This window comes from Seriola dumerili, unplaced genomic scaffold (genome assembly GCF_002260705.1).
Source record: "Seriola dumerili isolate Sdu_G_001 unplaced genomic scaffold, Sdu_1.0 BDQW01000189.1, whole genome shotgun sequence".
Classification (NCBI taxonomy): domain Eukaryota; kingdom Metazoa; phylum Chordata; class Actinopteri; order Carangiformes; family Carangidae; genus Seriola; species Seriola dumerili.
The window spans coordinates 1,327,458-1,353,616 of NW_019174444.1; the positions used below are offsets into that span (position 1 = coordinate 1,327,458).

Below are 26,159 nucleotides of genomic sequence, written 5' to 3' on the forward strand. Positions count from 1 at the left end.
ATTTATAGCTTCAAAACAATTTAGAGAAATTATTGCTTTTCATAGTTTCAAGATGCAACATTGTCTCCTAAATGTTTTTATCTCCTGAATCTCAGAAACATTATTGAACTCATATAAACATAAACATATCTGCAAAACATATTTGATTAGTTTTCTCATTATATCTCCCCCTGGCGACTAAAGTGTGATTAACATGTTTCATTTTATGCAGGGAAAGATTGTGATTTTGGTTAAATATAGGAGAAGTCAACATTGACGTGAAGCATGTCTCCCACACAGAGGATGAGACAGTCCCAGACACTCCTATAGAAAGGCTCTGGGCAGTGGCTGTGCACTACACTTTAACCGAGGTCATCATCCATAATCATCATCCGAAAAATACAGTTTGAAAGTCTTCTGATGAAACATAATGGCACAAGGGAAAGCTATTCAGTCAAATTTCTATTTGTATTAAAGTACTGGAGTACTTGATTTTTAAAAATACTTATTCAAAATTATTTTTTTATGTCAACACATAATTGTATTGTTACACACTTGATTTACAGAACCTAATGACTCTGAAACAAGCTACTAAATGAACTGACTTACTGTAGAAACTGTAGAATAAAAGCCTGTAGAATATGACACAAAGCCTGTAGAAAAACACAACTGAATCTACAAAAAGAAAAAGTGGAGCGAACTACTAAAAGCTGTCTGTTTAAAAGTTTATCTGGAATTAAACAAACATTACAAACCTTGACATGCTTTCTCTAGTTGGATGGTGAATTGCTGACCAGTTTTGCTTCTAAAATTTCAAACATGACCTTGAAATAAGGCCACAATGCTCTGATGAAGAATCTTCTGCCTCGTTTTTTTATCTACCCCAGCCATCGTTAGGACACTGCCAGGTTCAAACTCAACTGTTCAAACATGACTGACAGTGGAGGAGCTGGCTGTGATTGATTTTTCTCGGTGTGCGGTCTATGGCATTTTCAAAATAAAAAAATAAATAATTCCACAGACTAAAAGCTCTGCTTCAAAGTAGGTTTACTTCATAGAAATGTAGTGGAGTCAAAAGTACAATATTTGTATTTCAAGTGTAGTGGAGTAAAAGCCTAAGAGTTTCCAAAAAAAAAGAGAAACTCAAGTAAAGCACAGCACTCGAGTTATTGTACTCTGTTACTGTCCACCCCTCCTGAGGACTAACTGGTTGGTCTTGCAAATGTACGTCTAGTTAACCAGCCCACCTCTGTCAAGGTTTGGCACATCGACGCTTCCTGTAGCTTTTCTGTTAACTTCCAGGACTGAGACAATCTCCAACGTGGTTAGGGTCATGAAAGTCATCGATTTCACCAAATCCACAATCTTTCCCCAACCTCAGTAAAGTGTTTTAGTGCCCTAAAGGTCACAGTATGTTTCAATCAGAGTGCCAACAGTATATGATAACCTTTGTAGGAGAGTGGGATCAGGGGGGCTGCATCCAACTATTTTTGTACCATTCTATAATAGACAACAAAAACCCACTTTATACAGTCATTGTCCAGGTGTGTGGAGGTGCATTTGAGCTTCTCTCTGGAGTTTTTCTTTACACCATCCCATTTGAAGGAACAAGTGTCATATATGCTTTTAGAAATGTCATGATTTTTTAAACTTACTGCAGCGTTAAAACCAAACAACACATGAAGCTGGTGTAGTTTCTACAGCTACAGAATAAAAATATAAAGAAATCAGCCACATCTGATGGAGTCACACGACAAGGCTGCAGCCTTTCTTACCAAAAAAAAAAAAAAAAAATCATTGCACCAACATTCATCACCGAGCGCTTTTGAGACAGAAGCTGTGGCCTTAAAGTTGCAGCATTTGTCAAAATTATCTCAGAGGGCAAATCTGCCAACACGACTAAGAAAATGTCTTGTTCTGTTTCTGCTGCTGAGCTGAGTTTCTGAATTATTGATGCTTATTGCACAATACCTGATTCAAAGAAAAGTTTTTTGTTTTTCACCTTGCCACTAAAACTGTCAAAAGACCCCCCTCTGCAGGAAAGAGCCCTGATCTGTAGTTAACTCTGGGTAATTATGTATTTCCTTAGGCAGTCTAAATTAATGCTAAATAATTAACCAGACCAGCTGCTAAGCAACACCCCTGGCCAGAGTTTCTTCAACTTTTCATCAAGACCCCAGTGAGAGTGATATGTCACCTCAGGCTCCAGACTCGCCAAAACAAACCTGTTCACTTACGTCACCGAGAACTCACCAGAGCAGGACTCTGGGACACATTCTGTGTCCCGACTTGGAGTTACAAAAACCAAAGCTATTCAGCTGTTTAACAGTCTCTGGGACCCATTAACGTAGAGTTATGAAACCTTTCATTACAGCCCCTGATTGAAAGCAACATGGCGTGAAATCACTGAAACAACGAGCTCCCAGCAATGACCTCTATTCTCAGGTCATTGGAGGAAGTGTGTGTATTTGTGTGTGGCTGCTTTTGTGCGTACATATACTGTATGTGCTCTCTTCAATTTTCCTCCTTTGACAGATTTGTCACTCTTAACAGTTTGACATATTAAATGGGAATGTGCAGGGACAAGTGGGGGGAGGGGGTGGTAACACTGAATAAGATGTGTGTGCCCGTGTGTATGCATTTTTATGTGCGTGTATGTTCGCTAGCAGAGGGATTTGATGCACTACGGGGTTTCTCTGGAAGCTCATGAAAGGGAAAGCAGCCTGCGAGTGTTAAAGTTCATTCTCCTCCTGTCAGCTCCCGTTAGACTGACAAATCTCTTGGCGCCCTGCGTTCAAACGCTCCCAGAGGACTCAGGGAGAGCACGCATCAATCCTACCTTGGGCTTTGTGTCCACAGGGTCGAGTCAGGACTTTGACTTTTAAAGGGCTTGAATTAAATACAATACAAATTGGAAAGACAAAATTTGGAGATAAATACATTTTACACACTTCAAGAGGCTGCGCTGTGTTTTGTGCAGGCAGGTGGTCATCAGTGCTTCAATAAAAAGCATGTTGAGTATGTAGAGTGTTGTGCATAACAAAAGAAAAATAAAGAAAAAAGATCAGACTCGGCATGAAACAAAATGTCAACATGATTTCAAAGCCTTGTGTTTATAAGTTGCTATTCAAAAACTGGAGATCAGTGCAACAGTTTAAGTGAGAGGTGTTATTTCCTTTGTGTGAATTAGACAGAGAGAGACGTGGAGTGTGTTTGTGCCTTCGCACAGGCTTGTGTGCTTTAAAGTGAGGCTGTACAACAAAATGCTTTGATAGAGGTTTTTGCCTCTGGCCCACTTTCAGATGCTGTCAGGCAGGTGTAAACACTCTGATCTCTGAGTGTAGTGCTACAGGCAGCGCTCCGCTGACAGAACTCCTGCTCTCTTTTTTTTCTCTCTCTCATCCCATCATTAGTTTGCCTCAGTTGATCCAGACCTGAAATTACAAACACAGCCTTACATGGATGATTACTGAATGGGCCTAATGGGCACAGGCTTAGGGGCCCAAAGGGTCAGGGGGGCCACCAGTCCAGAGCCTCTGTTTGAAGTGATAGTTAGCAAGAAAGTCACAGATCTCAGTTCAAATAAGGGATGTTCTGATCTATATCTGACTCTTCAGTTTTGGGTGTCTGCTCAACCCAATCCAGTATTTGTTTTTTTGATAACACTTTATTTACAGATTCATAATTTCCAAAAAAAATAAATAAAAGACATTTCCTCAAAGGAGCTGTGTAATCAGAATGAAAACTAGAGATGATGATTAGTTGGTACATTTCTAATGAATTAATTTAAATTAAGTACAGAACAATTTAGTTAGTTCAAAGCAGGTCAGCTGAGCATGTCAAAATGTGAAATTTGAATTACAAACAAACATATATGAATAATACATTTTCTATTAATGGGCAAATACTGAATTAACATTCATTCTGGTTTAAATTGAGCTTTTCTTTTAAGGACAGTCATATGCTCCTTATGATTTGTATCAAGTAACAGTTCTTTCCAGGAAACTTAATGAAAAATATTAGAAAATACAATAATGTATGCATTTTTTTGTTTATTTTGGCCTTTATATTACTACTGCAAGTCATACTGTATAATTAAAATACAGTAAAATCATTAAAGCAGTTTAAGTGAGAACAGCAGAATGTCTCTGCTTTAAAACAAATAGAACCTGCATCTCAAAATTTCCTTTCCTCTGTTTTCTACATTGTGCTGTGTTTAGTATAATATCAGTGCAGATGAGTGTCAGAGTGGATCTACTGATATAGGAAGCTTTGGCAGCTTCTCTTCATCCCTAGAAACTTAAAGGTCCCATATTTTACACTTTTCTTGGGGCATGGCTGAGAGCAGTGACTCACAAAGTTACAGAAGTCCTGACGGCTGGTTTTAAGGCTCAGTTACTGAATACAGGCTGTGTGCATTTCTCTGTGGATTGAGCGCTTTGATACTTTCACAGTATTAATATAGAACCTTGACCTGCTTTATAATCAAGCAACACATGGAAATCTCACTTTATACTATATGGGACCTTTAATACTGAGGTTCAGATGCTGTTTTTGAGCCAACACCTTCAGGTGAACCTGACAGACACAAAAGACTCAGAGACATCTGGTGTTTGCATGCTGCCCAAGTGTGGTGGTTATTTGTTGGTCGATCATCCAACACCCTGATTTAATGCAAACTTTACACTTTGAGCCCTGCTACAAATAACAGTGAAATTAGCAGTGTGTTATCTGTTCAGAATGATCCAGTCTAATCAATATTTTCAAATTGATCAAGAAAATGTTTGTTCAGTGCATGTTTTTAATATTCAGTTACAAGTGAAGAGAAGTAGTAATTCTCTTACAGAACCTTGACATGATGATGATCCTGGTATTAACTTGTCTTATCTAAATTGCTTCTCACCAAAATTTCCAAGTGCTGCTTTAATGGATGCTTTTACTAATTGTTCTCATTACTAATTTTTTGTGAGTTGTTTTTGTGAGTTTGTTTTGTGTTGCTTAGTTTTGTGTCCCCTTTCTATCAGCAATTTATTGAATTTGATTATTATGAATGGTGCTAATATTTGAGCAGTTGGTATGCAAACAGCTGACAGTATTTTCTATATGAGACTCAAGGGATTTAATGCATTACTATAAAACACACCCCCTGCGGTGCAGTACAGGGTTTTAGCACCAAAGTAGGAATGTCTGTTCCTCGCTCTGAAAGCTTTTATCCAGTGAGACCACAAACACCATGATTTTTTTTTTTTTTTTCACACATAAGAGTATTTACTTGTCCTTGGGACAACGGTGCGATGATGACATGAAGACTTGTGTAGGTAGGAGAGAGGAGGTGGAGAAATCACAGTTTTCCTGTCTGTGTGACTTGGAAATGAAATATGTCCATACAAAACATGCAGCCATCGATGTAGAGTAGAGAGGCAGCAGAGCCAGGAGGATTAACAACGAGTTAGACATGGGACACCTTCCATAAAATGCAATCAATACGTTATTGAAGTTTCACTCAAATCACAGAAGCTGAATGTGAGCATGGACTGGAGAAAGAATACCAAAAAAGGAACTAATGTGCCTAAAGTTCAAGCATATCATGTCAGGATTACACTGACTTTAATAAAAAGATACACACAGTATCTAAAACATATCTAAAACAAAATAATAAAGTTACAGGACCCAAAATATTGGCAAAAAACCCCATTTGCTTCTTACTTTGCCATTAATCCAAAAAATGTTAATGCAAGACTTAATATTATTTTAAAAAATAAGCATTGTCAGACTTATTGTAAGGTTTTGGAACAATTTTTTCTATTATTGGCTCTGATGAAGACATCTTCTTGGATTATAAAGGCAGATGTACAGGCAGTTCAAGTTGTAAGTATCCTAAGATTCAGTAGACAAACAACAGTAGACCAATTGAACTTTAAACCTATTTTTTTTTCTCCATCATCAGGTTTGTCACTGTACATTATTTCTGACTATCATCAATACAAGTCCCCATGTCAACCAAAGATCTCTGAAATATACGGCAAAAATGGAATTGAATTCATCATATAAATAAAGTCAAATGTCATCTGCATACAATGATGTAATTTGACAGTCATTTCCAGTCATAAGCCATTACAATATGTTGATTATATCTGAACATGGAAGCAGTTCAGTTGTAACAGCAAATAGAGTAGATATGGCAGGACATCTCTCTCTCTCTCTCTCTCTCTCTCTCTCTCTCTCTCTCTCTCTCCCTCTCTCTCAACCACATTAACAACGGCAGCTTGTCCAAGTATGATAAAGTTTTTTAACTCTGGGGCTCTGTTTGCTCCCTCAATCAACATGAATATTGTAAAATATTGTAAGACTCAAAAGGACTTATCCTGATGAGGCACAAAGACAGTCTGGACCAGAGCTATTAGCAAACAGAGTACCTAGAAAAACCTAAGAAAACACACGTGCGAAAGCTGAACAGGCAGACCGGTGTGATTAGATATCCAATTAATTTGTTTCCAGTATATCCAGGCTTCGGCCAGTTCTGCTGTGGCAGCTGAAGCAGCCAGGGAGAGGGTCAGGAGGGGAGAGCTGTAGCTAATGAAGAGAGAGATGTAGGAGAGGAGGAGGAGGAGGAGGACAGCAGCCAACATGCTGCTGTGGGAGAGCCAGCTAGGGCAGAGGTAGCAGGTGAGATTGACAGCAAACGCAGAGATAAAGCTGTGTATATTGTTCGGTTATTCATTTGTCACAAAGCAGTTGGCAATCAGAATATTTGGAAAGGATCAACATAGAGAAATAGAAGCTAATTCTGCAAAGAACCCTGGACAGGAAGTCTTTTCAAGTCTTAATGCCAAAATGTTGGCTAGTATCTTATAAACCATAATGAAAATGCAAACTGTATGTTTTTCTTTTTGTCCCCAAGTGATTTAAATTTGATGTAAAAGCCACCCAAAACCCACATCTCCTTAGCTTTAAACTTGTGACCTCTGTGTCGCAGGGACTCACACTCACACTTGGCCTGTTTCCCTGGCTGCGTCCTCAGCTGCCTCACAGGACAGAGATTTATCTTTTCAATACTCTTCACACAAGCAGGCAATAAAAATACAGCCTATCTGTTGACCCATTTATAAAGGAGAGACCAGACTCAGTATTTCACTGCTGGGATTGTTTCTCTTGTTAGCCGCGCAGTCTGATGATTTGATTTTTCAGTACCTTGCACATGGGAATGTTTTCCTATGAGTTGCCAGCTGAAAACAAACTACAAGAAACCGAACAAAGTGTAAAGCCTTTTGATCCAAGGCTGAGATGAATCAGTCCAGGATTGATCAGGATTATCTGACTATTTTTCATGTTTTCCATTAGCTCGAGGAATCGAGTATTCAGTCCCTCATAGAAGATTCATTTCATGTCACTCGTGTCCATGTAAACTGACAATTTAACTCACTGGAAAATGGACAGTGACAAATTAACAAGACAAGAAAGTAGCTAAAGTCTGCTCGAAAAGTCTCTAAATTTTGCAAAATGACATAATGTGTCAATTAGCATATTCATGACATCACATCAGATTTGCATTCTTCTGTGTGTCAGCCAGTTTCAGCTCTTTATCAGTTTGCTTCTCTCCTCCTCTGTGTACTAACATATACAGTATTTTAATACAGCCGAATACTCAATAAAGCTGTTCTCATTTACGTTTTTCTGTTTCTGTTGTTAGACAATGAGAGTATGAAATAAAGTATGCATTATGTAATAAGTATGTATATGTGAAATATGAAATAGTGACTGAAACATGGCCCATTAAGACTACATGTTAACATGTTAAGGGGCGCCCCGATGGCTCACCTGGTAGAGCCCGCACCATGAAGGCTTAGTCCTTACCGCAGCGGCCTGGGTTCGAGTCCAACCTGTGGCCCTTTGCTAAATGTCACCCTCCACCCCCTTATCAGAGTAGAGGCAGAAAAAACAAACAAACTTCTAAGCTGCTGCTAAAATCCTGATTGTCTAACTGCCGGTTTATGATATGCCAGTTTCTTTGATTGAGTGTAAACAGAGACATTTTCAAAAGAGACAGCAATACAGCAACAGATAATGCACTAACCCGATGACAAGATTACCACTAATAATATCCTCAAGAGACCAGAATGAACTGCAGCCACTGGACCTTTTGTGCTTTAAAGGGCACAGCTCTCGGATTTTGCTTAAGTAGAAGATATGACTGTGGCTCTGACTAAGCTTTCAGACCTGTCGGATTTTGTCAAAACAATATGTGGAAAACTCCATGAGTTCACAAAGTCACTAAATCAATTCTAGTCTGTGACTGTACAGTTGCGTTCTATATATACACCACTTGTAGAAAGTAGTAACAAAGCTTTTTAGTAAGTAGAAATTATTTGGTTACCACCTGTTCATGGCTCAGTTTACCAAATGACTGAGATTGAACATTTGGCACACGCATGTTCAGTGTACGCAGATTTCAGGCGCGATTATTTCTGATACTGAGCTAAAACGACCATCTGAACGAGAGCATATCAGTGTGAACATAGCCTTAAACTACTGCCATATAATGACAGTTAGAGTTGATGGTATGATCCGAAGCCACAGTAGGCCGATCTCACAGGCTTCTTTCTCAAGAGCCCCAGATAAAGTTGGAAATCTGTAGCTGAGGCTGTCTGCAGTGAAGGATGCCAGACCCTGTCTAACCTTTTAGTGTTTTATTGTCCGTGTGTGTGGGAGAGGACAGTCTGTTTGACAGACAGGGAGCAACTAGTGTAATCACAGCTGGAGAATGAGAAATAAAGACTTCCTTTATCCCGTGTCATCTATCTTTAGTTTCATTTCTGTCTCATTTTCCCTTTTCATTTTTTTTTTACATTCTTTAACGAGGCAAAAGATAAAGGCAGTTTCCAGCTGCTTGCGAACAACCTGTATTAGCATGTGTATGGGTGGGAATTAGATGGTAATAGCTGAGTTTCCCTCAGGCAGACCAGACTTGAGCAGTTATCATGAGGACTGCTTTTCTCCCTTCTCTTTATTCCCACCACTTAGTAGAGGAGAATATTCAAACTGTCTTCTGTAATTGGCTTTAACTGTGTTAAACAGCTAAACAGGATTCAGTATACAGAGGTGGATTGTTGTTTCTCATTCTGTACAGTAAACACAGTGCAGAGAGGCTAAAACAATGTTTGAACATGCAGCAAACTCAGTCAGCAAACTCAGAAAGACTGCACTTGTGTTTGGATGTGGGCTTGACTGAGTGTGTAGATAAATGCTGTGTCTCAAATCAGATACTTCATGTACACTCGCTGGCGTAGTGAGTGAATTTCAACAGGGAAGTGTAGTCCCAAAATCAAATGCTGCTGTTGTGCACTCACCGGAAATGACAATCGCAACAGGTGACAGCAATGGACGCCCACCTGCCGGCTGCTTCGCTCACCTTACTTCAAAATGAACATTCTGCTTTCCTATGTGACCCTCCTTTTTTGTGCGACGTGGAAATTAGGCCGCCATCGTGCCGACGATGTGTCCTTCCTCTGCCGCCGTTTTCACAAGTTTGAAAATACATCAGTGGTCCCTCCCCTTCCGCAAGCCAAGATGGCGACTGTTGAGGATGAGAAATGTCCATTGTTTTGAATGCACTTGGGTGTTACAGTATGCTGCATGTTGCCATACTTGTCAATGAGAATACACTCAAAATAGCAAGTGTATGGAAGTACACGAAATGAGAAACAGCACTAGTTATATATAAGCATTCATGATGAATTCATCGCTTGTCTCAGTTTTTGTCTCTAAAAATGAGAACTGATTGCTGTGGATCATTTTCATCCATCCCTTCATCATCTACGTTCCTTTACTTATTTATGCGTCCCACATGACAACTCTGAGTTAACCACCTTTGAAAGATGATGGATCTTTTCACCACTGCAGCATTTTTATGAATTCATTTTTTGTTTCCCGGTGCCCGTATACAATACGATTACAAATGTGTTTTGTTTTCTCAATAATCTTCATCCACTGAGTGTCCTATTATGCATCTTTCACAACATTTTTTTTTTTAATTTGCCATAACCACTCCTAGCTTATGCAGCCATTTTTGAGGAGGCACTCCAGGTTTCGGCAGCTAGGAATAATTTGCCCGCCCAATCTTCATAGCTGTTCGGGCTTACTGTGCCGTGGCATTTTTGAAATTACAAATATTGGCTCAAGGGGACGCTGTAATTACAGGTCAAAACAAGGTGACATTTTTCAGCAAGAGAATTCTGTTTTGGCCAGGAGGAGAAAACGTTCACAGCTGATTTGCCGTTTCATTGCCTCTTTATATGTTTTGGCTGCTTCTTTAATGTGCTGTTAAAGCTGCATTATGGGATTTGTGATCACCAGGGGGCAGAAATATTCCACAGCAAAATCACAGCAATGAGGTCTTGATACACTTGAATCCTTAATTCCTAAACTCACTTAGCTCTTATTGATAGCATGTTAGCAAAATACGTCAAGCAGACACAGAGTTACATCAGCATCCCATTGAATTTATGGTCCTGTCCACCTGACAAATGCAAGTCCCCTTTTCATTGTCGTTGGTCCTTGCATTCAGCTGCACGATTTCAGACCTCTGAAATTCCGCCCACTTCTCCAAATTGTGAATTAAAATGGCAGGTAGTGCAGACTCTGCTTGAGTTTTTTGGCTGAAAACAGCTGTCTACAGTGTCATATAGGAGGGTTGATCAGGCAGCAACATCTAGGGCTGAAAAATGAAGCCAACTTGAAAGTGTCAAAAACTGCAGTTCCTCCAATGACCACTAGAGGCTGGCTCCAAAAGTGAGTCAATCTCCATCGACTCCCATGTTAAAATGTCCAACTTTACAGCAGAACGCACCTGTTTACATTTTATTAACGCTTAAAGTTCTGCATAATTGAGAGCGTGGTCACTTTTAGTGACAGGTGGGTGAGTCTATGCTTGCGACAAACTGGCATCCACCAAAGTCTCGGCTCCACACACGCCCCTCCTCTTTGCCTATTTTTGGATTAGCCGGGAGTTAGGGGTGGAGTCAGGCACTGGCAAGATGGCGACGCTGGAGCAGTTCACAGTGAGCTTCAAAACCACTCTTCAGAAACCTGTGGGTGATGTCACAAAGGCTGCATCCATCCATTTGCAGTCCATGGAGTTGATGAGAGCCATTAAATTTAAGCCATCAAATTTCCAAAGCAATGAGCTGAAACAGGCTAAGAGCTGTGTAGAGTTGCTAAGTTTCTAAGAACTACTTGTCAGACAGTCAAATAGCCAAACAACAACCCCCCTACCCCCAAACCACACCTTTCCAATGTCGGATAATAGACAATCTGACATTCACACCCTCCTCACACCGTGATTAGTCAGCTGTGTGGAGGTGAGAAAGGAGTTGGGGTTTGAACTTCTCTCTCCCTGTATTTCTGACACTTTTCACATAAACAACCAAAGCAACACTGGATCCCACCCAGAAGAGACTGTCTGAAAGTGTGTGCTGTCATCCTCACATTTAAATAATATCACATCTCCCTCCTCTCTGTGTCACCCAGTTTTTCACCCTGCCTTCAATTGTGGCTGTTCTGAAGAGCTGTAAACACCTTTGATTTCCAACACAATCTGATAACACGACATAGGAACCACTTCTTTTCTAGTATGACCTGGCCCTTAATGGCACTTTCACATTTAAAGCAGTCATTTATGTTAATGGTAAATAGACTTGCACTTGTATAGCATTTTTCTAGTCTTACTGACCACTCAAAGCGCTTTAAAATACTCGCTACATTCACCCATTCACTCACATTCATACATCACACTCATACACTGATGGAACAGCCATCAGGGGCAATGTGGGGTTCAGTATCTTGCCCTTCGATATGCGACCCGGAGGAGCCGGGGATTGAACCACCGACCTTCTAATTAGTGGATGACCCACTCTACCTCCTGAGCCACAGCTGCCCCAGTGTCAATGTTTAATGTCAAAAATACAGCTTTTTAATTTTTTCTCCGTCTTTATGCTTACGTCACTACCCAGAAATATCCAACCAACGACTGTGGAAGGTTCTGCTTACGTCTTTCCTTTGGCAATAGGTTAATCCATCATTGTTATAAGAATTGATGGCATAGTAATAGTAAAGTAAATATATTTTAATGGCGTACTGTTGGAGATGACTGCTCACGAACTTCTTTTCCACCCGTATTCTATCTCGTTCTCCCGCTGCTGACTGTTTGTTTACGTCTGTCATCTCTTTCAGTTTCTGATTAATTGAGTCCACAGTGCTTGAAATCCAAACATGTCACCATTTCTGCACTCTGTTTGTCTGAATGCTGAATCATCTTATTCACTCTTCCTATTACTGAACTTTCACTCTTTGCCTTAACATCCCTTAGTTCGCGGCCGAGCAGTCGTTTCAGGTGTCCGCAAAAGAGGCACTTCAAGAGAAAGTGAGCCCATTTTATATGATCTTTGATGTTTCTGAATCTCTGCTAACAAAATTTCCCTTGCTCCTTCTCTTTCACACTCACACACACACACGCTCACACACACACAGACACACACAGCCATTCATTATGCAATGGCACCAAACAACCTGTCAACTTGGATAATTTCCTCTCATTAACCTAAAAGATCCACCTCAGACAGGCGATCAGTCACACATCCCTCTCATGGAGAATGTGTCTCATTGTGTGTCTGTGTGTGTGGGCAAACCATTGTCTATGTGTCACCAGAAGGTGTTTTAAGCAGAGACAGATGGTGAAGTGTTTTGGCATGGATTCCTTAAGGCAGGTTCAGGTTCAATTTAATCAGGTGTCGACTTTGTTCGCCGACCCCTCCCTGCGTCAAAACTGCAGTCACTTTGAAGTACTCTGTGTGCCCTGTTAGACATGTGACATAGTCTGGATTCAGTCAGCAGCCTGATTGTTCAAATCTGACAGCAATGTGACTGTTTGATGTCCAGCAACCGGTTGCTGTGGATCTACTGTAACTGGTACAAGCTGGAGGTTACAACATCAGGAACCAGTAAAGCTAAGATTGTATGGCCAATTGTGTTCCCCATTTTTTATGAACTACCAGTGGAACAGGAACTTGCTAGGTAGCACTGTAATAATAAAAAGCAGTTGAGCCGTGCTAAATCACATTAAAAATTAAGGTAACAAAATAACAAATTATTCCAACATACAGCTTAAAAATTATTTATTTACATTGCTTGTTTTCACATTCAGCATGGGACACTCACAACACTTTTCTGATTGAAAGTTCCTCTCCAGACATGTTTTATACCATGTAAATCCTCTGTATATCCTCTGCTATGATTAATATTTTGGGTTACATGATTTTCTCACATACAAAGTGAAAAATATCAAAAAGTGGGTGTCAAGTTGATCTACTGTTACTTCCTGATTGAGAAATCTGGATCAGGTCTTGAGCCCCGCCCACCACCTACTTGCTCCTGGTTGACAGGTGAAAGAGCAGAGAGCATCAAGATGGTTAGAGGAGGAAACATCAGAGAGACTCAGCCACATGTTTGAGCCTCAGTCAGACCCAGACTCAGATGAGGAGTCTGTCGAGACCAGAATCAGAGACTAGCCGACATATCAGTTAGCATAGTTAGCATCTTTTATTTGTTTATGCTGTTTGTTGGCTTGAAACTGGCAGTGGCTGACACAGTGTTAGCGGTTGTGCTAATGCTAACTCCAGCTCTCTGAACTGACAAGGTTTCAGATTTGTTTAGCCCCGCCCCCCTTCCCGACGACGTTGACGTTTGTGACGTATGAAACCCTGGCTGTCTGAATCTGTTTTTATGAGATTGTCATTGGTTCACTGCAGCTCCAAGGTGGAAACACTCAGTCATGGTGTTGGTGTTGACTGATTATTTCACTCATCATATGTCTTGTATTATATCAACGACATCATATGGATGTTAACAAGGTTAAAGATTTTCATCGGAGGGGGCCGAGGAATGGGCTGAGGAATTGAACCAATTTACACTTAAGGCAAATCTTTTTTGTCTACTTCATGTGATTCATGTCTGAATATATTATTTGGTTTTTTGTCAAGTATAGTTATTTATTCTATGTGTAAATGAATCTGAAATGCATTAGAGATGCGCTGGAATCTGTTTGCCCAAGGTGTGCTGCAACACATTGTAGCCAAATGTTGAAAAGATGTAAACATAGCCTTCTCTCCAAGACGAATACGTAATCTTCAGTCCTTCCAAACATAACTATGAAGGTATATTATCCTACACGGATTTCCATAATCCATTCAGTCTCACCTGTGGGACTGGAAATCGTTCATGTGGATGGGTGCGGCATGACACCCAACCTGTGTCAGCCACTTTTTAGATAGGACTGGGGCGTAACATGATAGTTCACCTCCCGCTTTACCCCAAGGTCCCATCACACATCCTGCATCACCAGTTGTGTTTGATTGGACACCAGTCAAAGGGATGCATTGCTGGAAGGTTAGATGAGTGATTTTATTTTTTCTCCATGCACTCTTTTCAAATCAGATGGAGGGATTAAGGAGGAAAGTCAAATGGCAGGAAGTAGAAGGAAATAACATCTGATTGTCCACACTGGAGCACTTCCCCACTTTCCCCCACTCTAAGATGTTGCTAGTTTGGATCTTATCATTGTCCTCAAATACCAAATGGTGCTGATGCTTTTTTCTAGCCACACAGTGATCAATACACCATGTCTGCATAACAAAAAAAAATTAAATATATATTTATGACTGGTAGAATGATGCACAATGTGTCATTGGTTACCAGAGCCCTGAAACAATTAGATCCGTGATGGCATCAGATGAAGGAGAGCTGAGTCTCAGAGCTCATTATTGTTGTAGCGGAGCGTTTCAGTGGCGGCTGATCTGCATTCTCAGCGCTGCTCATTCCACACTAGTGTGACTAATCAGCAATTCTACATTTCAAATTCAGATTCTTGTTTTGATGATGTCTTGTTCTCTAGGGCATTTTATTGATGCCATTGCTTGTTCTGATTATATATTCATTAGTGATTTCTTTTCTGTGTTTTTTTGTCTGTGTATTTGCATCCTGAATCTTGTAACTTTTTGTGAACTCAAGTTTTGAAAACTGACTCTTGTTTTGAATAGTAGTTTCTGTAGATGCCTTTTATAACCTTTTGATAATAAAGGATATTATTAAAAATAAGGTTGAAAGATATTGTGCAATATTATTTCTTTCAAGACAGTAATTACCCCTCACGATATCTCAGTAGCACCTTGACGTAATTTCTTCAAATTCGGTACAAATGTTCACCTGGACTCTGATTCGATTTTGGTGGCTAAAGGTCAAAGGTCATGGTCAGGATGACCTCACAAAACATGATTTTGGCCTTGTGAACGCAATATCTTGAGAACTCTTCTAGGGAAGCCCTTCAAATTTGATCTGATGCATTCTGAAACCCATCTGAGTGGTGACAGCATACAACCGTGAAGCAGTAATTGTAGTTTATATAATAGTCTAAAATGTTGATTTGCAAGCTTTTCCGCTGTGACATGAATTGATAATTAAAGTTTCAAATGTGCTTCATTTCTGTCCTGTTTGAATCTTTGTCAGCATGTCTTAGTCATTTTAGGGCCACCTTGTATTGACTTCATTTCTCTCTCTCTCTCTCTGTCCCTGGCATCAGGCTTCAGAGGAGGCCTCTCTGCTGATGTCGAGCCCCAGGATGCTGCTCCCTGCATCGGGCGCACTGCCACCAGGTGCCCCCCTGTCTGTCCACCACCAGATCCAACTGCTCCAGCAGCAGCTCCAGCAGCAACAGCAGCAGACGCAAGTGGCTGTAGCACAGGTGCGTTTCTCATGCACACACAAACACACCCATTGGTGCATTTGAAACTGTTGTATCTTAAATGTATAACCAACAAAAAAAGGTTCAAGACTTTATAAAGGTTTAAAGGATCAGTATAAAGAGGTCGACTCTGGCCATGACGGGTACTCAACTGTAATGGGTGGCCACAGCTCGAGCATGGTAAACTTTGAACGTTTAACTTTGAAACATGCAGTAATTAAAATATCACACTACTCACAGGCAACACACACAAGCTATAATTGAGTACTGCCAAATTATAAAAACTAACTTATACTAACTATTAAAAAGACTTATGAACTATACATCTTCCTGTATGGCTTTTGTAAGAGATGTATTTCATCATTTGTAAATTCCTTTTTTCTCAGTAAGATTACAATTCAACCAACACCTGCACATAGTGAAATGGTCATTACCATAACAAGTGGAACTTTAACCTTGAGTATTTGTTGCCTTGGGAACTACACCGGCTGCTGCTCGTCTTCGAGAATTAGAGCAATGGCAGCAGCGTCTCACCCGACTCACCCTCATCTCATTTACATTTGTAGAATAATGTGAGCACTGGTTGTGGTAGATAAATAGACTGTATGGTTCCCAAGGTAGAAATTAGTTTCTACAGTGTGCTCAACAATATAGATACGTCCCTCACATCAAAACCCATAAACATGTGTATTACTGTAATCAGCCGGACATTGTGCTCAAATACAAATATATTTATATTATGTTATGAAATATTAAGATATTATTATATTAAGATTTAAAGATAAAAAATATAAAAATAAACAAATTCATCTAGTCTCCATCAGAATATGACACACTTGGGTGGACCCAAACATCCCATGGGTGCCACATCTACTAGCTGCTTTACTGGGTGTGTAAAGTTGCAGTGGTACAGAGCTCACCTGGCATCAATCACCAATCAGTGGCTGCAGTAAAGAAGTGACTGGTAACAGCAATAGCTTCAGGCTTATGACCCAGATCAACACACATACACACACGCACACACAATGGAGTTTATCAGCCTGCTCGCAAAAAGCCTCGAGACTAGAAACTGCAATTTTAAAGCTCAGCACACCCCGTTTCTCATGCACACTCCGCCATACTCCTGACCCAGAAGTGTCCCGAACAGTTAAATACTGAAGTCTCACGGCTTCCAGAGATGCCGGAGGTCCTGATTAAACTGCCAGCTCACACTGAACTTAGCTGTTCCCCTGTCCTGACCTGAACGACGTTAGGCAGACTGCTGCTATAGCTGACAGCTCACACATTCAGAAAGAGCGTGCCCAGACATAAATGCCATCAATTATACCTTGATGATGTCAGAGGTCACCGTCCGCTGGATTTTGTTTTTTAAACGAGTCCAAAATGCTTTTTGCACATGAAATGAGTTTTTTTTTTTTTTTTTTTTTAACATAATGTAGGATATTTTATATCTTACATTTTATATATATCGTATGTGCTGTCCAGAGGAGCTTCTTTCTGACCTTGGGCTCTATTGCCATTTAGCAAGGTTTCCCCAGTGGTCCCTAACTTGTCTGAGACGCTGTAACTGTTCGCTCTCACACAGCATCTAAATTAGTTTCCACTGACTTCTTTTTGTTTCCTTTAAGCTTCTTTTTCTTGTGAGTTTAACTTTCTGTGCTGCTGTTGCTTTTGTTTATTCCTGCTGTTAAATGATTATTTGAGCAATGGACAGAAAATTCATCTAAAATTTTTCTAAATGATTAACCATTTAAATCTGTGGTTTCCATCTGAAGGATGGCACACTACAGTGGTCACAAGTTAAATCTGAAGTGTTGCAAGAATAATAATGTGACAGGAAAGAAGAGGAAACTGCTTAATCTGCTGCACAGAACTAATTCTTTTCTTGTGAAATGCTGGATAGTTCTACTTCTTCAGGCCTGCAACAGTAATACAGTTTTTCGGATGAAACAATCTGAGATGTTTAACATCCCTTTTCAAGCAAAATGCCAAATGTCCTCCGGTTTAAAAAGAGAGGATTTGTTGAGTTTCTCTGTTACATATCATAGATATCTTTGTTGATGGGACCAAATGAGATTTGAAGACGTCGGCCTATTGGGCTTTCAGACAGAACACGATTTGCGCTTCACTCGTCAGCGCACTGTTCAGGTGAACATACACAGAGTTTTCCAAACTTTTAGCAGGACACATCACTCCGAGTTGGGCTCAGCTCCCACTGTGTTCTCGTTGCCAGCAGCAAAGACCTGTCTTTATCCTGCAAAGAAGCAAGCCTTAGCATTAGCCTCGCTAAGAAGAAGAAGAAGAAGAAGAAGGGGAGCAACAAGGAAGAAGGTGTGGGTGCCCTCAAGTACAAAAAGGAGCTTCGGGAATTCAGGCTTGTGAAGGAGTTCAGTTTCCACAGCGATCGTTTACATCTCGTGCCAGGCTGGATGCCGTATTTCTATTAGCTGCGCAAGTGTTCGTTTGACTGCGCGCATGAGCTCGCCGAACCAAACCGAACCATCGCGCAAGCGCAAGCCATGGGAAATAATGGGTTTCAGAGTGTATTGTTGTCTTTGTCACATTCTGTCTGAAAGCTCTAATAGGCTCTGTCAACTCTTTTTTCATTTATTTATTTTTACAAATTTCTAAAATTTTATTGACTGAATAATTAATGCATTCATTTAAAAAAATCAATATTAATTCATAATGAAAAGATTTGTAATGGAAATTGCTGTGTTGAAATAACTTTTTGACTCTGGTCTCACATCATGCATTATTGTTTTAATGTGCTTAGTTTTATTTTTTTCCATAATCAACCCAAATTGGAATTTAATCAAACCAGAATTAATTAAAGCCACTTTATTTAATGAAAGCAAATTACAGCAGCTGCAGTGTGTAGACTGAGACTTCTCTCAACTATCTAGGCTTCACACACGTGGACACTGAACAGTGTTTGTGTGTCCATACACTGACACACAGGAGTATAAAGACATACAGTATTTTTCATTTTTTTCTGGCCAAGATTGACTTGTGAATAATTTTAAAACATGCACAATCACACACACAGATGTGAGCGAATATATCAGTGTGCTGAGGGGAATCTCAAGAGGGTCAGCCATTGTAAAGTGTTTACCAGGAGAGAAGGAAACTCTCTGTCTGTTTGTGAACATAAAAAATATCTATGGTGTCTGTCTCTCAGACAAACTCCCTCTCACAGGTAAGTGTACACTTGCCTGAGGCTACATCTAACCAGCCCTAATGAGGGAGAACAGCAACTCCACCACTGAAGGTCAAATAGTAGAAAATAATAAGCTGATTAGTTCTGCCCTGATAATGACCTGATAATGGATGGAGACACAGGGGAAGAGAGATATCACCTGGCTGACACACCAGTGTGTCAGTGTGTGAAAATGTGTAGGTGTGTGTGTATGTTTATGTGTTATTACGAATCCCACAACTTGTTTCCTGTTCAGAATAAAACAGCTTTCCCTGGCATCTTTGCCTCAGTTTCACACCAGAAGATAAAAGGACAAGAATTAGTTTTCACAAAGTAACCTGCTTAGTTATATAAAAAGCAGATATTGCTATTGTTTATGATTTCATTATCTTAAACAGCAGCTCCCCACTGATTTTGCAGCGTTGTTAGGCTTGAGGGCATCTTCCCCATAGTAATGTTATATAGTGCCAACACAGCAACAGACAGCAGTGGTAAACAAAAACATAGAGCCAGGAAACAACAGATTTTTTTAAGGAGTACACATTTTGGCACAACACCAGGCATGTTGAGTCATCTTAACTCTGTTATCAACCTCAGTATTTTCACGAAATAGCCATTTGGCGTCTTTACATACTGTAATTATGTCTCTGTATAATAGTTTTCATTGTTAGTGGCAGAGTCCTGCGCTGGATTCAGGCTAATACATACCGTTTACGGATGGAGAAAAAAATCTCTGTTCATACTATCACATATCACATGATAATTCACGTGCACTGGGTTTGCACGTGTCGGTTGTAGCCTTGAAATGCATAATGTAACTGCACAACAGCTGCTAGCAAAACCAGCAAGGTCAACAAGGCTTGGAATTCATTATCCATGTTTCTGCCCATCCAGACTAAAACGTAATCCCAGAGTTTTCAAACTAAAATGGGGCCAGTAGCGTTTCCAAAAGTTTCAGTTTTAGGGGCTGGAAAAGTCTGGAGTGTGGACGCCAGACACAAACGTAGCAAAAGAGATGCTTTTTGAAACTAAAACATATTTAGGTTGCCTACCTACACACAAGGTCTGGAATCGACGCAGCCTGTAATCCAGTGTTACTGTTTATAATTAAGACTCACTGATTTCAACCCTATTGTTCAAACTCCTGCATTAACTTAATGCTACTCCTTCATATTAAAAGCATTCAGCTTGATAAAAGGTGTGGCTTTGTTCCAAAACATATTGGTCACCAACAACAGTCATTTTTGGCACTTTTTGATCGACTCTTCGACCACTTGAAAATAGAGTAATGAGTAATCGATCCAGAGAGTAAACTGTTCGATGAAGCGCCTCAGGTGACAGGGTGATACCTCCCTCTCCCCACCATGGTAGCACCTTTCTCTGTGCCATTCTGCTGTGTAGAAAACTACCAGTTTGGCCATGGAAAGACAGAAAAAGGACAACTATTGACAAATCAAGTTTGTTTGGCTGCACTGTAACACATACACCTTTTTCTCTTCTGTTGTATTTCTGACAAAGCACCTGCTCAACGAGTGTCTTTCTGAAAAGACCAAAAGAATGATAAAGATTAATTGTGACGGTAATTACAAGATTAATCAATAATTACATTATTGATCATTATTTGCAAAATTAATTTCCTTTAATTTGTCGCCTGTCTGTATTTTGCTAATCTTAGTTCAAACGTCTCAACAGTTGTATTTCAAAGTGATGTTACTTTGATGCATGAAAGCAATCTGCCGTGTTGTTTATCGTCTCATCCAATTATGAAAGAAATTTGAAGTAGTGATTATTGTCAACGTTGTCCTCTGTGCTAATGAAAATGCCTGCGAGTTCACAGCCCCACCAGGCAACTGTGAAAATATTCTTGATGTTGAACCCTGCTGCACAGCCTGAGCAAAGGTCACAGTAAATGGAGGTAAATTAGCTAGCCGGTCAACGCTAATCACTGCTCTCTTAGGGATGAGTGGAAGTGGAGATGTTTAATTAAGTCAGGGAGTATAGAGTAGGGTATATTGACTATCTGTTTCAAGATGAAACTGACTCTGCAGATGCTGCTCTGTAACTGCTTAATGAAATCTTACCTCTTTCTGTCTTTCTAGTTTGCTCCCTTATTTTGTTTATGCCATGCTTCCTTCTTTCCCTTCTATTCATCACCCTTTGTTCCTTTCAGTTATTTTCTCCCCGTTTCTTTCCTTTTTTCTCATTTTCTTCTTTCTTTTTTCATCAGTCTTAGCTCAAATCTTTCTTCCATCCATCTTTGGTCCCTCACTCCTTTCCTACACTCTTGCTCGGATGTTTCTTCTTTTCTCTCACTTCATCAAGCACTTACTCGCCATCTTAGGCACATTACAAGTGTAAGTGCATTTCTAATGGTTTCCTTATCATTGCACCAGCAACATGATCATTTCCTCTTCAGTCTTTTCATCCAAAACTGAGATTAAAACAGAGACAAACCAGTGTTGGAGGGGTTTAAAACACTCCCACATCAAAGAGACCTGGCGTGGGCAGGCAATGCAGTGATGATAATCCTGTGTGAAGAGTACATCCTCGGCAACCAACCCTGTGGAGTCACAGCACACGAGCAGCAGTCCTAATCCCCTTACACTACCAATGAGAGAATCACAGTTTTTTAGTCTTGTCTTGAAATGGTAGGTAGGAAAATGATATCATTTAAGCAGTCTTATCTTCCATTTCTGAACCTGCATTTTTTATGTTCTGTCCAATGTTCTCGGGTATTAAAGTTTTCAGGCACGGGGTCATTTTAGATTTGAACATTGATAATTGTATGTATATGGAAAATATGACATTTTTTGACTGCTGCGTAGTAAAAATATGGCTGTATATGTATCTTTACAGCCATAAGGAACCCTATATTTTGTATAAAGAAAGTAGACCTACTACCGACCGCAGTACATTGAAAAAGTACCACAAAGTACAAACTGTTTGTTTAGTTTTTATATCATCATCGTGATCTTTTAGACTAATTTGGCAATCGTTTGACAACAGTATTATGCCTCATATGCTGCTTAGAGACCCAATGGAGGAATGCGTGTTGAAAAGTTTGAAAGATAGGTGTATTGGATATACTTTATGGCTTTGAAAGTTGTGCTTGGACTTACAATACATACAATTTCAAGACTACAGTTTCCTGAGGGAAGGTTGAGGACATAATGCAGTTTTCCAATATTGAGACTTTTTTTAGTTGATCCACATTTAGACAGGATCATTTGCTGTCCTTTTCTTGTTGTGATATGAACCAAAGCCATCATCCATCTGGATTGTAGCCCACAGCCTGCAAGGCTATGTTTTTAGTTTCTTATACCAGAGTGCACTTTACCATTTTTGCATAATTTGTTACTGTACAATGTGTTATTGTTTGTTATTTGTATCAGTTGTGGTAGTAAACATGTCATAGTCAGACTGACCATTAGGCAGACAGGGACAATTCACGGTTGGCCTCCACATCGGTGGGCTGATGAACCTGTAAGTTTCTCCCACCCCTCTCTGTGTGCCTGTCATTCAGGGTGGCCATGCATATGTGTGTGATTGTTCTGGGCCTGGGCTCACTGGCTGATCACTCCCACCACACCCTCAAACAGAAATGTTCCTTGCTTTAATCCCTGTGTTCTCATCTTGTCTCTGATTGCAGTGCCAAGTGCTCTTTGCCGTAGTGGTTTTACAGAGCACTTTCCGGTGATAACAGATCATCAGTGTGTCGTGTTTTTATTGGATTTTCTGTCAGAGTTTGAGTTTGTGTAAATGGCTTTTTTTCTGTTAAGCCCTGTTTGTTTTAAACATTCATTCTAACTGCCTGGCTCTTGTACTTTCTCCAAAAACTATAAATGCAAAACAAGATAGGTGACAGCAAAGACTTACCTGATATTTATCAGAGCCAGTGTGAATAAAACTTCTAAGAAATGGTCTTAAGACTGTTCCTAAACTTTAACTTATGAGTCAAAGAAAGTAGGATTTTGAAGCTTTGTATATAAATGCTTAAAGTCACTGCAGTGACTCTTGGATGTTGTAAAATAAGGACTACTATTGATTCAGCCAATAGCAGACCTCCACAGGTTACGTGTCATGGCTGCATCACATCAACCTTCAGAGCTTTATACGCACTTCGACATGATTAAGATACCCATCATACCTTTTGGTTGAGGCTTTGCATGTTTCAATTTGCAATTCCTGTTTTGTTATTTATTGTTTTTTCAAATTCACTAGATTTCTTGCATTTCACAGCTCAGCTAATATAATTTATGTTACATATTTTATAACTGATATGAGTCAAATAGAACCACACATTAACATATGATTGTATTCATGTCCATTCATGTCTTGAACTTTATCATGTTGTACAGGAGTGTGAGTATTGGCACAGACAAATGTTTTAACAACTTATCAGTTTATCATAAATTCCCAGAATATGGTCTCCACTCATCATTTCCTCATTTTCAGTCTTAGCATGCAATTTAATCTAAATATCTGAAGTGTTCTATGTTATTTTCAAAAATCTGTTAGTTAGAGATGGTTTTTGCATTGTAAAGAACTGAAATATTCAAGGAAACGAGGTAGAGAAATGTCAAATAGTTGTGAGAGAAGGACTTAGAAAGATGAAAATTGTCCTTGGGCTCTGCTCGGTTCTGGGGAACAGTTTTGAACAAAGAAAGCAATAAAAAAGGCAGAGAGATGCTGCTGCCTAATTAGAGCTTTAAGGAGCCATTTCAGTCGCTTGAAGCTCCTTCAATTTCACGACACTCAGATAAGAGGGAGGAAAACGTCGGGTAGCAGCAGGTTTACTACCAAGGGACCACCACAGCGAAACACAAGGGGAGCACCTTTTAATTGGGTCTTTGTCTGAGTTCTACTTTTAGTCAGAGCTTTTAGTTCTTCTCTCTTTAAGTTTTAAAAGGAATGCTGACATTATTGCTCTAAACGAGCAGGTTGTGGTCTACAATTGGATTGTCATACTGTGACAGTCTGGCTGACTTTGTCCATTCTGCTTTTTGTGCAGTTGTACTGTTATCCTTTAATGTGTTTATTTCAGTTTGGACAGGCAGGAAGAGAAGAGCTAACCTTATCTCGCCTTTTCTTGCAGCATTTGTGTTTTCACTGTGATTAAACCAATTTTCCATCCATCCTGTATTTTTCACCACCTGGTTACGCTGTAATAACATAAACAAGGCAACTGTGTGTTAGGTCTGAAGATGTGTAATACAAATGGATGAAATCATGTTTGCTTTGATACCAGTTGTTGTGTTGCATCACTGATGTACATACCCCTTGAAAATGAAACACATAATGTGGAAAATGCAGCTATAACAGCATCAGCATCACATTTCCACATGCAAATTAACAATCACCATAGAAAGGGGAGAAATAATAGACTGAGTAATATGTCTTGGAGCTGGTCCTCCCTCCCATATTAAAATCAGGACATTGTTGCCATGGTGCTTACACTGACTGAACTGCTCTGTTTTCAGCTCAGACTGTTTTTTTTTTTGTTTTTTGTTTTTTGGGGGGGGGGGGTGTTTGGCCACTTTATGGCTCAGACTCATACACACTTTGTTATACATCATTATACAAATATTCCTTAAAACTTAAAACACATAATAAAATAAATTAATAAAGTCAAGGAATATTATGCCACAGCCGGTCTGCTGAGTAAATCAGAAAGCGATGTAATACAGTGCACTACGTAGGTGCGCTTGTGCATAGGATTACAGTAGTTCAGCAGTTGAAAAAATGTAGTGTGCCAAATGTAGTGCCAAAGGACTGTGGTGCTTTCAGAGGAAGATAAACCATTGAAAATATAGGTTTAGGGTTACACAAAGCGTACATTTAAACAGATATTGGATTGTTTCTATGGCCATTTTTAAAAGTGTCCATACACAGCAACACATAGCTCTGCCACTCTGCCGTGCCCCAGTTGGCTTTCCCAAATGGGGCCACACTCATCTTAATCTACTGTAGTTAATATACCATTTGTATATGACTACCTCACACAACCCCACGTCAAAAAACCCAAACTATCCCTTTAGTACTAACATTGGCTATGTAGCAATAGCAAAATTTACAAATAGCTCTTTTAACATTCAGTCATGGTTTTTAGAAGTGAAATAAGGATTCACCTGAGAAATAACAATAACTTCTTTTTGTATTGTACTTTTCAAAACAAGAGTTACAAAGCCCCCCCCCCACACACACACACACACACACACACACACACAGAAAAAAATAAGAGTGCAGTGCAGTAAGAATAGAAAAAGCAAAGACACTTATAAATAAAAATAATGACAATAAGCTAAGAATAAAATGATAATTATCAACTGATTCAACTCAAAGGTTTTTCAAGCCCAATGTCTTTTGCATTGACCTGAAAAATAGTGACAGCAACAATGACAATAATATCACTAAAAACTTCTTTCATCAAAATGTTGAGGTCATCAGGTTAATAATCTCCTCCAGGCAACCAGTAAAAGAATAACTGCTGCATCCTAACAGATAGCAGCTTTAAATATAGTATTTATCTGTGAATGAAGTGAGATTCTAGTGCAGGTGGGACAATAAAAAGAAAATGAGTTGGACACACAGGTCACCAGACAAAACAGACATACAAACGGACAAATGGAAATCACCAGACAGATCCAGCTGTTATTATGTCGGGCTTAACATTTCTCATCTTATCTGCTTTCCATTCCATATTTTTGTTTTATCTGCAGTAGCAGGCTCTTTTTCCATAGATAGCGGGTCTGATCTTTCGCAGAAGAAACCCAAATTTAACCTTGTGTTGCTGCTTCAGAACGAGACTTTGTGCTTTTTTTTTGATAAGCTATCCAGTTGAAAAAGTCTGACTTTTAAAAGAATAAGTTTATTTTAGCTTATTCTACTTTGTTCTTTGCTGTTTCTGCATGAAATTATTCTGTGTCCTTTTACCAGCTGGTGCATCTCAGCTCAGTGAGACATTTAATATGGACAGCATCAGGATAAATGTGACACTTGCTCCCAAGGCCTCAGTATAAACCATGGAGGAGGGGCTGATGCGCTATTAGAGTTGTCAGCAGGGCAGCGTGTGTTGGAGTCGAGCTCCACTCTCCCATAGATCAAGAGGAGGTCCTGTCAGCTGTAAATTACACCACCAAAGTCATCATCAGGGTGTCAGTCTTTACAAATGAGGTCTGCAGCGGCAGCCTG

At 39.7% G+C, this 26,159-nt stretch overlaps 1 protein-coding gene across 2 annotated transcripts in view; it reads left to right on the forward strand.

Moving 5' to 3' along the window:
* LOC111227516 (carboxyl-terminal PDZ ligand of neuronal nitric oxide synthase protein-like) overlaps nt 1-26,159 on the forward strand; it is a 191,876-nt gene that overhangs the window by 124,940 nt on the left and 40,777 nt on the right. For both annotated transcript variants that reach the window (XM_022753040.1, XM_022753042.1), the window contains exon 8: nt 15,608-15,769. In XM_022753040.1, the coding sequence (XP_022608761.1) occupies nt 15,608-15,769 (162 nt within the window). The remainder of the gene's footprint in view (nt 1-15,607; nt 15,770-26,159) is intronic.